This window comes from Chenopodium album, chromosome 9 (assembly GCF_948465745.1).
Source record: "Chenopodium album chromosome 9, dcCheAlbu1.1, whole genome shotgun sequence".
NCBI lineage: Eukaryota > Viridiplantae > Streptophyta > Magnoliopsida > Caryophyllales > Amaranthaceae > Chenopodium > Chenopodium album.
In genome coordinates, this window is record NC_137842.1 from 55598841 (window position 1) to 55616349 (window position 17509).

Sequence of the window (17509 nt, forward strand, 5' to 3'; positions counted from 1 at the left end):
CGACATCTACAAAGAGATTTAAATTTGATAGATACCTAAAAACTTAATTAAACAAAAAATCCTTTCAGCAAAGCTACGATCGTTGTTACAAATCGTACATTCATACCCTCTTTTATATCACTTTGATTTACAGCCTTCTTCGACGAGGGGGATCTATCGATTTGTTGTAGTCGTGAAGATTTTTTTTTTGTCTGATTAATTCATCCGATTGTAATCGAACGATTAACCTCTTTCTCAATCCCGCACAAATCTTTACCCATGAAACAACTTGTACCATACTAAACTTAAAAAACAAAAACAAAATTAGAGAAAAAAAAAAAAAAAAAAAAAAAAAAAAAAAAAAAAAAAATCATAGGGACACTTACTACACTCAAACCCACTATAGCCTATAGGGGTACGTAATATCTTCGAAAAGTATAGATTTATTGAATTCAATAACAATAACATAAGAAAATTAAAGGAAAATGGTCGAAAATAACCAAATTTCCGAAGAAATTTTAACTATTTTCGGCGTATGAAAACTAATAACTAGACTTATATGCACTCGATGTGTGAGATAATTTAAAATTTGTTATCTATTACAATTTGGACAGTATGCATGCATACGTGTACAAGAAAAAACAAATTTAATAAAAGAATATTTTGGATAAAAAAATAATTAAAATAAGGAAAAATGGAAACATTTTTTTTTTCGTTTTTTTAAGAGGGAACTTTTTATTCACTTTATGTGTTTGGAAAACTCATACTCCGCAAAATATCACATTTGATAATGAATTTACTTGAAATCTAACTGGTTATTTTTATTAAAAAAAAAAAAAACAAAAAAGAAATGATATACATAGTCCTATACAAATGAAATATGTCCTATAAGAAATTAAAAATGAAATATATAGATGAAATTTAATCATTTATTTATTTCGCAAATTTACATGTGATATCATGCATTGTATTAAATTTAATTAACATTAAATAAGGAAATTTATGTTTAGTTATGACTTATGAGTTTGATTTCTTGTGGGAATTTTATTTCAAATCAAGTTCCGCCAAGGTTAGAAAACCTTGTGGAATAGAATCTATAAATAAGCTTTGAATAATTACGAGTGTCCCATCTTGCACCAAGATGGATAGTCATCTTTCCTACTCAATATAACCCCAGCTGTCTAATTGCTTCACATGTGCAGAAAATCAAAAGGCAATAAATTAATTGTATACTTGCATATATAAAATACTTATAATAATAAAGAGGATGGGCTTACGTTTCTTTTGAAGGGGTTGAGTAGATATTATTAATACTTTCTCAAGCTTATATTACAACACCAACTCATTACACTTTGCTCTTGAAGCTCAATCAATATAATTATTTGTCTCTCTTAGTATTTCTTCTTTATAACAATGGCGAACCAATCAAATGCTAACCAAGGCATTCAAATTGTCAATTTTCTTAAGCACAAAAATTACTTCATAATCGGATCAACTGGCTTTACGGGCAAAGGTATTGCTTATTTCTCCGATCCACAACTTATAAATTCTCTTTAGCTGTATATAATATGTACTTGTATTTAGTATCGCTTAAATTTTATGTATTTTCATTAGACCCACGAAAAATATATGCAAAAGTAAAGGATCACATATATTATTATTGAAATACAGTAGATGTATATTCATTGGACCGTTGAAGGGATATTATACTTTTTATTTTTTATAAGAAGAAGGGTCCTATCACATTGAAATCTCTCACAACTTCTTTCAATTTTAGAATAGGGAGCTCGACATTTTAGGAATAGATAGGGTAAGAGAATCCCCACCACAAAATACTTCAATTCTATTGAGGTTTGATCCCACAAGAAACAAACTTATTACCACTAAACTAATATTTGCTGTTAAAAGATATATGCAAAGTAAACGTACATTATTATTGATATGTACTCCATATATCATGGACTGATGTAGATCCTTCACAAGATAACCCTTACAAGTTACAACAATCTTTTCATATCTTTGACTTGTTTAGAGTCTAGTCTAGTGTAGATTAAAAAAACAATACAAAGTACTATTGAATCTTTTGTATTTGTATACAAGCTGTATTTTCTCATGATTTTGTAATTGATTCCCTTAGCTGTACATTACGTAAGTATTGCCTTAGCCTTATACAAGTATACAAGTATAATTTTGTACTCCCTCCGTTTTTAAATACTTGTTTCATTTCTCCATACGCGAAATTTTAGCATAAATTAGATAAAGTAACAAAATATAGAAATTAGTGGAAGGTAAATTGGAGGAGAGAATGTAAAAGTAATAAAATTGGGTTCCACTATTAGAGAAAAATGAATTAAATATTATAAAATCTTTCCAAATAAGGAAATTGAGCAATTAAGAATTTAAAAACTGCCGCAAAAAAAAAAAAAAAAAAAAAAAAAAAAAAAAAAAGTTGAGCAAATATATTTCAAAACGGAGGGAGTAATTGTCTTTATTGCTTTAAATTAATGTATTATTTCCTCGACAACGCGAGTAACCCCTGACCGAGTAACTCTTGTCGCATGGTATAACAGGTCGTATACAAAAAATTGTATAATTTAGATACATTACTTTCATTTCACTTAATAAAACTTCTCTATTAGGCCATGTTCTCTTCACCTTACAAAAATAATATTTAGTAAAATTAATTTTAGTTCAGTAAAAATAAGTTCAGTTCAGCAAAAATAATTTCAGTTCAGTAAAAATCAGTAAACTAAAAGAAGAAATATAATATATAATCAGTAAAAAAATAATTTCAGTTCAGCAAAAATAATTTCAGTTCAGTAAATTAATTTCAGTTTAATAAAAATAATTTAAGTTCAGCAAAAATAAAATCAGTTCAGTAAAAATAATTTCAGTTCAGCAAAAATAAGGTGAATAGAACGGAGCCTTATTGACTATCTCTCTCAAATCATGGTACCATCCTTTTTTTCCTTCTCTATCTCTCTTTACACCAAAAGCCGACTGGGATTCTGTAAAATTCAAAAGTTGATACATCTAAAAAGACAGAAAAAGTATATGACAATATTCATTAGACTATTGAATATACTACCTTCGTTAACTATTATTTGCAACAAAGGACTATTTTATATCTCGCAAATACTACCCCTTTGTTGCAAATAATAGTTAACGAAGGTAGTATATGTAAAATTTAGAGACCGCTTTACCATCATAACTCATAAAACCACTTTTGTGAGTGAGGCTCTATTCATTTCACCTTTGAAAAAATAATAAGGAAAAATGGAATCTAAAAATCCAACCTTTGGCCGGTCTGACAATAAAAATCCAAACTTTCAGTAATCTCAGAAAAATCCAACCTTTGCCCCCCACCTTCTCCAACAGATTCATTACCTGTTGATGACCGTTTTTTGTAAGTTATATGCCACGTGTCAGTCGTTAATTGGTCAATAATTTTTTTAATCATTAAAAAACAAAAATAAAATAAAATAAAATAAAACAGAAAAAAAAAAAAAACCACCAACCACCTCCCCCAGCCCCCGCACCACCCCAGCCACCTCCCCCACTCCCCTGCAATTTCCCCCCACCCCAACCAGCCCCACCATCGGGGTCGCTGGATTCCGGCGATCTCCCCCCACCCCCACCCCTTGCCGCAACCTCCCCAACCACCAAAACCACCTACGATCTAAACCCTAACCACCCTAAACCTGACCCGTTTCCACCCCTCCCCTCCCCTCCCCACCCTAAACCCGACCCTGTTTTTCTAATACCCCTGACCCGTTTTTGGGGTTGTGGGTTCGATTTCGGGGTTCTGGGTTGTGGGTTTGAGTTCGGGGTTGTGGGTTTGAGTTTGGGTTGTGGGTTTAATTTGAGTTGGGGTTGTGGGTTGTAGTGGTGGGTGGTGGGTGGTATCGTGGTACTAGGTGGTGGTGTTGGGTGGTTTTGTGGTGCTAGATGGTGGTGTTGGGTGGTTTTGTGGTGATAGGAGGTGGTGGTGATAGATGGTGGTGGTGTTGGGTGGTTTTGTGGTGCTAAGGTGGTGGCAGAAGTGGTGGTGGTGTAGAGAGGAGAGAGTGAGAAGGAAATTAAAAAAAAAAAAATCTTTTTAACCGGTTTAACAAGTTAAAGGTCAAATGGACCTGTCAAAGAAGGTGGGGTGCAAAGGTTGGATTTTTTTGAGATTAATGGAAGGTTGGATTTTTATTGTCAGACCGGCCAAAGGTTGGATTTTTAGATTCCATTTTTCCAAATAATAATCAATAAAAACAAGTTTATTTCAGTAAAAATTAATTCTGATCATTTTATTGCGCTGGTGCTTGATACAATTTTAAAGGTCAACTCAACTAAATGGTAAAACAAATAGTTTAAGTCAAGGATTGATTTATAGTTACTGAATACTTAAAGTCTTCAAATGTCATGCATAAAGTAGAGGTGTTACTTTCTATATTTTGTACACCCGATTCAACCCGATCCGAAAAATATCAAATTCAGATTTGGACTCGCGTGGACATAATAATTTAGTATGATTTAAGTTTAATAATTCAGATTTGGGCTTGTTTGGCATCAGTTTTGGTTTTTAGTTTTCTATTTTTTTGAAAACCAAAACCAAAAACAGGAAACAAGAAAAAGGTGTTTTCACTTTTCTGTTGTCAGTTTTCAAAATTATCATAATTTTAATAAGTTTGTATAATTTTTGATTCATTGTGACACGCATATCATAAACTTTTAGAAAACAAAAAACCAAAAAACAGAAAACCACAACAATGCCAAACAAACCAACCCTAAGCAATCACTTAAAGGGTTCTTGTTGTGTGATTGGCCTCAGTGTTTATTGAGAAGCTATTGCGGGAAGTTCCTGAAGTGCAAAAGATTTACCTCTTGTTAAGAGCCAAAAATGCGGAAGCTGCAGCGCAAAGATTGAAAACTGAAGTGAGTTTTATACGTCTTATTTTTAAGTGTTACAATTGACTTTGATTTTGTAATAAACTTCAAAATTATAAGTTTTTATTTTTTTTTTACAAGAAAAACATAAGTTAATGTATAATACTATATTATTGGAATAAATATTACTAATATACAATCGTAAATATTACAGTATTAATCAAATTTGGTTTATGTACTGACCCCACTTATGGAAATAAGGTTTAATTGATTGTTTTTTTTTTAATTGGTTGATTCACAGTATTAATCATAGTGAACAATTGAACATGCATCTTATTAACATTACTGACTTTCTGATCAAAATATAAAAGGGAGGTGAATTCAATATGTTTTTATATGATATTGATCTATTGTAGGTCCAGTGTTCACATAAGTTTTACATATTGCATGTTTGTAGATCATAGATTGTGAAGTATTCATCCGATTAAGAAATGAGCATGGAGAAAGATATGAGGAGTTCATGAAGGACAAATTGGTTGCAGTGGTTGGAAATATTACTGGTCATCCTTGCTTAGGTATGGATGCTGATTTGGCTGGTGTCATTGCGAGTCAAATTGATGTGATTGTAAATGTTGCTGCCGATACAAGATGGCATGCCAGGTTTGCTCTCTTTTTCATATAATATAATGTATGTTTATGTGTATTGTATTCAATTTATTATATACGAATATTTAATTAATACTACTAGACTAGTATTAATACTACTAGACTAGTGGTAAGGTTTACATTTTCCAACTTTAAGGTTATGGAATCAAACCCCATTAGAGGTATTTTGAGGTGGGGTCCGTGGGGATTTCTTTATAACCCTCCCCCTACCCCCTTTAAAGTGCCTAAACTGCTAACCCGAGTCAAAAGAACTTAAGTTTATTTTATGCATAGCATGGACAAAAAGACTTGCGTGGACCTGGTCCACAATAATATTATTGTGGACCCGAGGTCTATACACACGCAACTGACTTTATATTGAACATAGTGACCATTATTTTTAACATAGTAACCTTATTTTTAACCTAGTAACCTTTATTAAAACTACTACAACGTTTAATAATATTGTGAACTTGAAATACGACGCTATTACCCTAATTTTAACATAGTGGCCTTTATTATTCATATTAATCAATATATAAAATATTTCATTACAAAAGTAACCACTTAGGCCTATATATTACCAAAATGATTTTTATTTCAATATAGTGACTTTTTTTTTTAGTTATAGTGACTTTTTTTTTTTATTAATAAAACAACCATACTTTCTTTAATGTTAGTGGTCCACAATAAATTAGTGTGAACCAGGTCCATTCAAGAATTTGTATAGCATGGATATGAACAAAATAAATAAATAAGTAAATAAAAGAAGTGAATATAAAAAATGATGTTAAAAAGGGGAAATTCAATTTAATGGTTGTTTTGCATTTCTATTTAGTTGACCTCTTAGGGCCTATTCTGATTGACTGAATTGAGTTAAACTGAACTGATTTTTTTTTTTTTTTTTTTTTTTTATAGCAAAAATATTTCATCAATTAAAAGTCATACGACATCTACAATAGAGATTCGACGTTAACAATACATAAGATATTGAATTAAATAGAATTTTCCTTCATAAAAACTACGATCGTCGAGTAGATCTTGCACTGCGGAGCATCTCCCGCTTATATCGCTGAAAATTACAGTCTTGTTGGAGAGACAATCTAACGATCCTTTGTAGCCGTGAGGTTGTTTTCCTTCTGATTCATCTTTCCGTATTCGAAAACTTGATAACTTTTTCACCAACGAAAATCCATTAGATCTAATACCATGGATTCAAAACTAAGAAATTTCTCCCTAAAAAAGAAGAGATAAACCTTGTCTTTCAAAAGAGGTCAAAAAACCTTTGTCTTTCGAATGAGATCGGAAACCCTTTCTTTCGAAGGAGAAAAGTTCCTCCCAAAAGGAGGAAGCATTATTATAAACCTAAAAAAAACTATAAAGAATCAAGGATTGAGGCTTTCCACCGATTAAAATCGATGGAAGCCCCTTCAAAATTCAACAATGGAGGCTAGGGTTTTGGGGAGAGAAAGGAGGAGAGAGAAGTAGTTGATCTAACTGAACTGAACTTATTGGAGCTGAACTGAACTGAACTTAGCTTATTGGAGTTGAATTGAACTAAATTGAACTGAATTGAATTGAATTGAATTGAATTGAATTGAATATGAGAGATGAAAATTAAGATAAGAAGTGAATTGAACTAAACTGAAAATAATATGAAGAGAACAAGCCCTTAGTTTGCTAAACTCTAATTAGTGTGCTAATCTTCATTAAAATGGCTAATCCATAAATTTACGCCTCATTATTTCTTAACCTTTATAAATGCAATTACTAAGCTAACTTAATCCTTAGTTAACACTACACCACTACCTAAGCACCAAAACCACCCCAATGTTGATTCCACCACCGTCCAACCACCACCAAGCCGACACCACCTCTACCCAACCACGAAACACACCCGCCACCACCGCCCATAAGCCACCTCTACCCCTCAAAACTTACACACTACTTTCTTTTACAGGTATGATGTGCTCCTTGATGTGAATGTGAGAGGTGTTTCAAGACTTCTTGCGTTTGCAATGAATTGCAAGAAACTCCTACTTCTTTTACATGTTTCGACGGGTAAGGAAATGCAATGAAATAATTCTTCTATTTTTAAATAAATGTATTCTTTTATTTTATTTATTTACTACACATTTGATAGAGTATATAACATATTCCTGGGCCTCAACCATAAGTTTAAGCTGATGGTTGAGGCCCAGGAATATGTTTTATACTCTATCAATATTAACTAGGGGTGTTCAAATTCGGGTACCCGGAGTTTCGGGTACTTGAAAATTTGTCCCATGTCCCGACCCGAATATTTCGGGTACCCGGGTTCCGGGTACCCGAATTATTCGGGTCGGGACATTGGGTACCCGGATCTCTTTTTATTTTATTTTATTTTTGATAAAAAAAGTCATGAAATTAAAATAATCTAGTAGCAAAACATATCAAATACAATAATAATCTTTATCCTTAATTCAGTAATCAAATAATTGTATTAACATATCATAAAAAGTAAAAAAAAAAAAAACTTTGATTTAACCCCAACAAATAATTGAATATACAAATCCAAACACAATAAAAATTAATTTACTACTAATTGAATTGTAAAACACTAAAACCCAGATTAAATTGGGTAAACATATTCATCCCTAATTAACAAGTATACTCCATTAATATATTGGAAACTTGTAATCTGGTAGATCTGAGCATGAGAAGTCATGGCCAGCCACCTTATCGAAGCAAGCACATCACCGCACCTACCACAATGTTGCTTCGATTTGCTAAGAATTGTTGTTGCTTTGTTGTTGCTGGACGAAGATCCTTTGTTGGGGTTGTTGTTGCTTCGGATTGCTGGACGAAGAGAGCGTGACGGAGAGAGAAAGATGGGAACGAAAAAAAAACAGAGACATGAAAGAGAGGGACAGCCGGACAGGGTAGAGATGAAGAGAGACGACGAAGGAGACGAAGACGGAGACGGAGGAGAGGGACGAAGAGAGAGAAATGGACATAGAAGATGGAGGAGAGAGATAGGGGGAGATGAAGGAGAGAGAAGAAGGTGGCTGCTGTGAAATGAAAAAAACCCTAGCAAAGCTGTATATATATTTAAAAAAAAAATTAAAAAAACAGCTTACCGGGTCTGCGGGTACTCGTCTAACATATAGGGCGGCCCATGTCCCGACCCGGATAACAACAATATTCCCGGGTCGGATACCCGTCCCGGAAAAATAGTTTTTTCCCCAAATTTCCCATCGGGTATTTACCGGGTCATCGGGAAATCGGGTCGGGATGGACAATCGGGTCGGGTTTTTTTTAACACCCCTAATATTAACCAATGCATATCTTTGACCATTATGTATAGTAGAGTTTTTCCTTTTTCATCCAAAAATATTATACTGTGAAAAGCTGAAACTGATTGTATTAGCTGATTTTAACTAGCTAATTGTGTTAACTGATTTGACTAACTTATTTTATTAGCTTATTGCAAAAAAAGTGTTTGGTAAATAGCTGATTGTTTAAAGCTGATTGATTATGTGAAATGACCAATAAACTAATTGTGGAGTAGGTAGTTCATATAGGATTTTTAATTAAATGGGGGTATAAGTATCATTTCACTATAAGAATTGAATAAGCTAATTGAAAAAGCTCCTAAATAGAGCTTTTTGAAAAAGAGCTTATTTAGTGGAATAAGCTCTTTAAATAAGATTCTCACCAAACACTTTGAATTAGCTTATTTAATGGTCAATAAGCTAATGTTGGTCAAATAAGCTAATTTTGCTCAAATAAACTAGTCCTCAAACCCAACCACTGTCTTTTAATTTGGGGTCCTTAAAATTTGAGGACTTGTTCAGTCACTGACCCTGCACACTCTCAATATCGTCCACTCTGAACTTAGTTGTAAATAACCTCTATTTAAATGCACTCACAATCATTTGAACTTATATTTCCTCAGGCGGTCAGGCCATTAATTGTCTAATACTTTGTTTTTCATATTATCATAGCTTTTGTCACCCGAAAAGCTGTGGGAGTTGTTCAGGAAAACCCTATTGTCATGGAAAAAAGCAAATTAAGGACAGTAAACTCGAATTCAGATGTACCAGCAGAACTAGACATCAAAGCAGAATTAAAGATAGTTGATGATTTATTAGCTTCTGGCATTCAAGAATGTAAATTACCTAGAGAGATGATCAAGTTAGGCATGAGAAGGTACCTGTTTTTTTTTTTATTATTATTATTATTATTATTTTTAATCTTTGGCTCTTTGAAAAGAAAACATTAATTTCATTGTCAAATTTAGTCTCAATTTACTTTCATATATACTACATGCGTTCTAGATTAATTGACACGTCTGTAAACGCAATAGTTTGATCATTATTATACATGATTATGATTAAATATTTGTTTAAAATATGAGAAAGTTGAAAGTATGATGAAAATATATAGATATCTAAGTATTGGCTAACACTTTGGTATAATTATAAAAATAGGACCAAACTGCATGGATATGCGAATGCTTATATACTAACGAAGGTTATGGGAGAGATGGTAGTAAGCACAATGGGAGATAAATTACCGACGGTAATTATCCGTCCGAGTTTCATTGGAAACAGTCTTCAAGAGCCATTTGCTGGATGGATTGAGAAATACAGGTACATACAAATGATTTTGAATTTTTTTTATTTTTTTTTCTTTTACTTATTTATCTTCATGATCTTTTAAGAACAAGGAAACACCAAACAAAATATAATTATTTCCAATCATACTAGTGCAAGGAAATTCAATTAGAACAAACTGATTAAACAATCATATTATACTTGATCTGTTCATTATATATTTCGCACCATAATGCACACCAAACATTCAAACTCCTTCATATTTCTTATGTTACACCACATTGCACATCAAACTACTTTATGTAATATTCTAAAAAAAAACCTATTGTAGGGGGATGGACCCAATGATCTTATCGTACGGAGAAGGACAAATGCAAGGAATTTTGGCAGATCCTAATGGAATTATAGATATTGTAAGTATTTTAAATAGTAATTCACTTCATCACTTACTTAATTTCATTTCAGTTCAGTTCAGCTCCAATCAGTTTAGTTCAGTTCAGCTTCAATCAGTTTAGTTTAATTCAGCTCCTAATTTCCCTCTCTCATAAAATATTCATTTCAGCTTAGTTCAATTTAGTTCAATTCAGTTCAGCTCAAATCAGTTCCGTTCAATTCAGCTCAGCTCCAATTCAATCAGTTCATTTCAACTCAGTTCAGTAAATGTGAACAGGCCCATATATGTTGCTATTCCACCATTTTTATTTTTGTTTTGTTTTGTCAAATCTTAATCATTTCCTAATTCTTACTCTTAATAAAATAATAAGTATAGGAAAATTCTCATATTATTGGCAACCCTACATTTTTGCTAGTTATATTATCTTTGGTCAATAAATAGCCTTGTCCAAGTGTCGTACCCAAATATGAATGATAAGAGTACATGAGTTAAAATGAAGAGTCAGCGTAACATACATACCCATCTAACAACACATATCTATTGACAATTTTTAGGTACCAGTTGACATACTTGCAAATGCCATTGTAGTTGCCATTGCAAACCATGCGATTTCAGGCAAACTTGGAGTACATGTTTACCACCTTGCTTCATCAATGGTGAAACCACTCCAACTCCAAACCCTTTTCAAGTATTGTTGCAATTACTTTGCATTGCATCCATTCAAAGATTCGAAAGGTGATAAAATCAAAGTTGAAGAGATGGATTTCTACGCATCATTAGATGAATATATTTTGGCTGGGATGAATTCTAAGCCTTCTAATGAAAAGCTATATAGCCATCTTGTTCGCATAGCCGCTATCTATGAGCCTATACTGATGCTTAGACTAAGGTAAATTCTAACAAATTTATCTTCTATTTCCGTGCTTTTTTACAATATTTACATATTTTACTTTTCAAAAACATATACGAAGTATATAATGCCTTTTTTAATTTTCTTTGATGAACTAATGTATAGTTTATTTTCAAATATTATGTTGTAGAATGTCATGGAATTGGTTTTATTTCATATAATTTTCCTTTTTGGTGAAAAAAAAAAATACTAGGTGAATGTAAGCAAAAATGTGGGGTAAGAAATGGAAGGTAGTTATAAAAGGGGTTAGGGCATGTTCACATTTACTTAATTTCAGTTCTGTTCAGTTTCGATCAGTTCAGTTCAGCTCTTAATTTTCTTCTCTCATAAAATATTCATTTCAGCTCAATTCAGTTCATCTCAATTCAGTAAATGTGAACAAGCCCTTAGTCAAAGATGTAAACAAAGATGATACATTAAAAACAATTTGTAACGAACAAAAGCAAAATACTTCCTCCGGTCTAATTTACTCGCAACAAAAGGGTATTATTTGTGAGTCATAAAATATTTTCCTTTGTTGCGAGTAAATTGGACCAGAGGTAGTATATATGTTTAAAACATTATTCTGTATGTGACATGTATAGAACTATTTTTTTTCTTATTACATGTACATTTTCATTATGTGAAGCAATAACAATATACTCTTACTCCCTAATATGTATGTATCCCATTATCTCTATTGTTACATCTTTAACATTAAAATAATTAATAGGTCGCTCATTTGCGTAATTGCATAAATGTTAACTATTTGATCACTTTGCTCAGGTTCAACAACATGAATACTCAAAACTTGTTTGAAGCAATGTCTTCGGAAGAGAAGAAAATCTTTAACTTCCATGTGAATCGCATTGATTGGGAAGATTATTTCATGAACATCCAATTACGTGGTCTTACAAAGCACATTCTCAAAAAGAAGAATCTTTCTCCAAAACTCTAAGACTAAGTTACGTCAATTTGCATTTATTTTTTTTTTTTCAAAAAAAAAAAAAAAAAAAGACATAATCTCGCCCTTTTGGTGTTATTAGTTTATTACCATTAGAAGAGAATATCTTTGATTATGCCATGCATTATTGATACATACAAAGTATTTGTTTGTTGCTTCATTTTATTTTCTTGTGTGTAGAATAATTTAGAACGAATGATGTAGATATTTATAATGTACGACGACTACACTTTTGCTAATTAACTTGCGTAAGTTATTATGGTATTATTTGTGGACTTGTGATAATCTTTTTTTTTTCACGCAATTTTTTTAAAAAAAATAATTACACCATTTTAACTTTTATATTATATATTAAACTAGTTTAGTTTTCGTGCGATGCACGATTGTATGTAAACAAATACTTCCTCCGTTTTCTTTTACTTGCAACACACCTTTTAGGCACGCAGTTTTAGGAGATGATTAGTGAGGATAAACGAGCGATTTTATCAATATAATTTTTACACGAAGATTAGAATAGGGTTAAGTATCATTTGTAAAAATTATAATGAATAATTTATCCGTTTACATTACATAAACCCGACCTCAAAACACGTGCCACAAGGCTGTGTTGCAAGTAAAAAGAAACGGAGGAAGTACATTATAAGAATTGTTTATATTACGGATAAAGAAAGTTTTCTACTCTGTAAATATTTTTATTGTACACATGCTAAGTAATTTCTACTATAGCATATTACTTGTAAAAAAGAACATTGAAATATTAACATACTTGTAAATATTGGATTTGGTAGGGACAAAGGGTAAAGCATATGAAAGGTTTATTTGATAAAAAAAAATTAAAAAATAAGACTACTGACATCATTATAGCAAATTGGCGGAAAAAAAAAAAGTTTATGTGAGAGTGACATACTGACATGTAAACAATTTGGAGAAGTGATGATGTTAGCAACCTTAACATGTTTTGTTTTAGTATTTGTTGATAAATTTTCCAACACATAATCTTGACTATTAATAGCAAATCTCGTACCAAATACAATCATGATTTACATTTCGTGGGAGTGTATGTGAGACGTTATTGGATTTATCTTGCAAGACATTTTCAATATATCAAATTATAATGATTTTTACCTTAACCTAGTTGAACAGTTGATTAGTCGTGGTCAAGTACTAGCTCCGTTAATTGTTTTGTGCAACTTTTGCCATTTCGGGATGCTATGAGTTATGTGCAACTTTCTATTTTTCATTCTAGTTTTAGTAAAAAAAAAAAAAAAAAAAAAACAAAACAAAACAAAAACAAAAACAAGAATTTACAGATTTACCCATACGTAACATTTTTTTTTTAATCTTTACCCTTATTCTAATCTAATTACATTAACCTAAATCTAATAACATTCCCTAATCTAATGACTCCCTCCATTTATTACCCCAATTCCCCCCAACTCTCCTCATTTACTCACATCCCCAACCACCAAAAATTAAATTCGATGGTTGGGCCCCTCTATATCTTTTGGAGTTTTCTCCGGATGAACCCTAGTTAATCTTCTAGGGTTTTCTCTCTCCTCTTCTTCTGCGATTTTCCCCTTCTCTCTCCAGATCTACTCTTCTCTTCTTCGATCTTTCACAAAATCAAGTCCCCTCACAACAATGGTTAACTTAGATCATTTAAAAGATGCTTACATGGCTATCGACGACAAAGAAGAGGAGAATCTGATTCAGAATCTCATCCACTGCTTCGAGATTGGTTCTCCTTTCCCTCGTCAATTTTACTGTAGTTTGTACACTTACAGAGCTCTAGGTCAATTACTTAAAAGTGTTGAGGAGGAAGAAAGAATGAAGAGGGACGAGGGTCAAGGTGAGTCCCGAAAGAAGTCGCTTGATTATTTCTCTGAGGCTGTTGTAGATCTAGTTGCTAAGAGTGGCGAGGGGAGTGTTGTGGCTCCAAAAAACCTAGATCTAAGAGGGAAAGGCCACCCTCCAAGGTGCGTGCTACGAGGAAGGCGGCGCATGTTGCTATGAGAAGGATGTGTGGGCTCCCTGACGAGGAGCTCATCGTCCTATCATCTGATGAGGAGCCTGATGAGGAACCTCTTTCTAAGGAACCTGATGCTGCCTCTTGTTCTATCCCTATTGTGCACTTCTATGTGAGGTGGATGAACCCTAGGGTTCAACCCTCTGAGTGACTGCTCTCGTAACGATTTCTAACCCTAATTTCGTTAATTAATTTTTTTGAGTCCCTCTTATTTGTACTATGATTTATTGCTTCTAATGTTGGGGTTGTGTGCTGGTTATTTGATTGGATTAAATGGTTCTGGCTGTGTTTGTTGGTTGATGAGTTACAGTACTTGTTTATCATATGAGTCCCTATTTAATGCTTCAGATTGGAAGTTGAATGATTTTATTTGTGGGTTTTGTTGAGTGAGAAATTGTTGTTGTTAGATTATGGAATATGATTATGTTGGATTATTGAATATGATTATGTTGGATTATGGAATATGATTATGTTTGATGGTGGACTATGTTGTTTGTTGCTGAGCATTTAAGCTTTACTATGTTGTTGGATGGATTATGCACAACTTGCAGGTTTATGTTGTGTGGTACTGGCTTATATTATTGTGTTATGATGATTGCTTGTTTGCTTTTGTTGATGGTAAGTTGTTTGGATTGTTGTTGTGGTTGTATTATTCTGCTTAAATTACTTATGGGCTTTAAGTGACTTTGACTGATGAATGATGAGGCTATGTTATTATTGGTGTTGTCAGGTTGGCATGTGTGTTACCTATAATGTTCTCAATGATCAAATTTGTAGAGAACAGTTTGATTTCTTTGATGTTGTTTCATGAGTCCCTTATTGTTGCCTGTGTATTACTCACTAATAAGTCCCTTTTTTATCTGAGTAGCATGTTATTGTGATACCCATATGATGAAGGGACTCCAATGAATTGCAATTTGAACAAGTATGTTGCTCCAACAATGTCAATTAAGTCATTGTTGTTGAGGTAAACTTGTTTGAATTGCTGTATTCAACACACAAGAATTCCTCTGATGGATTAATTGTCATTGACCATAATTACTTCAACACTTTCATTCCAGTCAAAATGTGGCTACAAAAAGCCTATTACATGAGCACTAGAACTTACACATCACTGCCTTAGTGATTTATCACATCCTAAAACACAAAATACACCTAACCACCTATTCATTAACATTACAAAAGATTAAAAAAAGAAAAAGAAAAATAAAGACTTTAAGTGGTTATGTGTGGTAGTATATTTTCCTCTTCTGATTTGCTTTGTACTATGCTCTAGTCTACATCCACCTCCATGTCCTCTGCTGCATCTTCATTCCCTTCTGGTGCTGGCCTGAACATTGTGTTCAAGCACTCTACAGCCTTTAGCACTATGTCCTTCTGAATATGCACTTGATCTGGAAGAATGCCTAGATTTTCAAGTTTTTTCTTGTTCATATGTGGAATTTTGTACTTATTCCCACCTTGTGCCTTGAGTATTTTGATCATGCATCTTTGTATAGTCACCCATATGTACTTGTTCACTTCTGTTTTGAATGTTTTGTAAGATTCAATCACTTTCTTAACTAGCTCATCAAGATTTTTTGGAAAAGATTGATATTGTAGGGACTGGATAGACCTGAATAAACCTAAATCCAACACATTTAAATAAGGAGATTGAGCTGGTTGAAACACAAATTGAATGTTAAACCCATTGGCTGATGTTGGTGCACTAAACTCTTCATCTGTTGGTATTTGATGTGGCCTTGCATTGTCCCATTGGATGACAATATTTTTAAGCAGACTTTCAGGCCACTTATCCATAATTGTTGGTATGACTTTGTTGAGCAACATATCTCTAATAACCTCTCTGTTGACATTCTGGAGTGCCTTTGTCGCCATTGTCCCTGCTGCTCTATTCTTGCTTGACTTCTTTACTTTTTCTTTGAGTGTGAATGGGAAAATACTATACTTTCCATCATGTAGTAGTTCCCCATTGTTGCCATATAATGGCTTTCCAATAATTGCCATGAACATAGCCTTTAACTTAAATCTTCTTGACTGATGTGCCATGTATGGATCTTCTTCACTTGGAAGGAGATAAAATCTCCTTTTGTCATGGTTCAAGTAGAATCATTTCTCATCTATGTGAATGACATGACTCGTGTCTTCAAAAGTGGGGTCCTGATTTACTTCAACTGGGTTTATATGATTGAGAACCCACTTCATTCTAGCTATCTTGTGATCTGATGTCAGTGCTGGTTTGCAACTTGTTGTGTGTGTTCTTAGCCTTCCCTTTTTCTTCAAATAATGCAGAGTGACATGAGAAATTTTAAGGGTTGTTGCATAAGACCTTTCTGTCTACCTTAAATAAAGAGGGACTGACTGTAGGAATTCATCTGAAAATTCCCTTGGCTTTGGACTTGTCTTGCTAAACTTATTAGACCTGACATCAATCATATTCCCTTGTGCCATCTGTTTTTTTATGTCTGTGAAGATTCTTGTGATTGTTGATTTGTGAACTCTGAATTGTGTTGAAAGTTGCATTTTGTATCCTCTTGGCAACTCACCATCTTGCATCTTCATCAACATTGCATCAACAATCTCTCTTCTCTGGAACATGGTAAGTTGTTTTCTGTTGATTGTTGTTGTTGCATTTTCTGTGTGCTGTTGGATGCTTTCTTCATCAACAACCTCATTAGTTTCTGGAGTCCCTTCTTCATCCCCTTCTTCTTGCTGCACGTTTTCCTAATCAGAGTCATAGTACTCTGTGTCTTGGTCTTGAATTTGTTTTTCCTCTTCATAGTATAATTCTGACATCTGTTCCTCTGTCAGTATTTCATCAACATCATAGTACTGAGATTCTTCGAAATCTGCCATGGGGTTCCTTCTTTTTTCAGGTTGTTGATGATGTTGTAGGGGTGGCAGATGAAAGTTTTTGAGAAGATGAAGCTTCCCTACACTTTTGTGTACATATAGAACGACCAAATGCAGTCTTGAAGAAGGGGGAAGACCTTGTGCAGCACTAATTTAGTCTAGGGTGTAATTTTTGGGTAATTATGGGCTAATTATTGGAATTAGGTGCTAACTTTTGGGCTAAACAATTGATGAATTTGGTGAAACAATGGTTTTTGTAATTAATAATTTGAACTTTCAAAGTTGT

General features: G+C 33.2%; 2 protein-coding genes across 2 annotated transcripts; one reads left to right on the plus strand and one right to left on the minus strand.

Annotated features, from left to right (window-relative positions):
* Positions 1-1325: 1325 nt before the first annotated feature.
* LOC145559907 (fatty acyl-CoA reductase 2, chloroplastic-like) lies at positions 1326-12403 on the plus strand. Its single transcript, XM_081621186.1, has 9 exons — positions 1326-1492; positions 4799-4902; positions 5312-5514; positions 7460-7560; positions 9486-9690; positions 9972-10133; positions 10429-10510; positions 11046-11380; positions 12167-12403. The coding sequence occupies exons 1-9, from the start codon at positions 1393-1395 to the stop codon at positions 12336-12338; spliced, it is 1464 nt and encodes a 487-aa protein (XP_081477312.1). The 5' UTR covers positions 1326-1392; the 3' UTR covers positions 12339-12403.
* Positions 12404-15642: 3239 nt separating this feature from the next.
* On the minus strand, positions 15643-16419 carry LOC145557750 (uncharacterized). The gene has a single exon (XM_081618921.1). The coding sequence runs from the start codon at positions 16417-16419 to the stop codon at positions 15643-15645; it is 777 nt and encodes a 258-aa protein (XP_081475047.1).
* Between the last annotated feature and the right edge of the window lie 1090 nt (positions 16420-17509).

What these genes read in the sequence shown, in the direction of transcription:
- LOC145557750 (XM_081618921.1), bottom strand. Translation starts at nt 16,419, where the DNA reads ATGGCACATCAGTCAAGAAGATTTAAGTTAAAGGCTATGTTCATGGCA.
- LOC145559907 (XM_081621186.1), top strand. Translation starts at nt 1,393, where the DNA reads ATGGCGAACCAATCAAATGCTAACCAAGGCATTCAAATTGTCAATTTT. An exon ending in GATACAAGATGGCATGCCAG is followed by an intron (nt 5,515 to 7,459) that starts GTTTGCTCTCTT and finishes TTTCTTTTACAG; the next exon opens with GTATGATGTGCTCCTTGATG. An exon ending in ATCAAGTTAGGCATGAGAAG is followed by an intron (nt 9,691 to 9,971) that starts GTACCTGTTTTT and finishes TTATAAAAATAG; the next exon opens with GACCAAACTGCATGGATATG.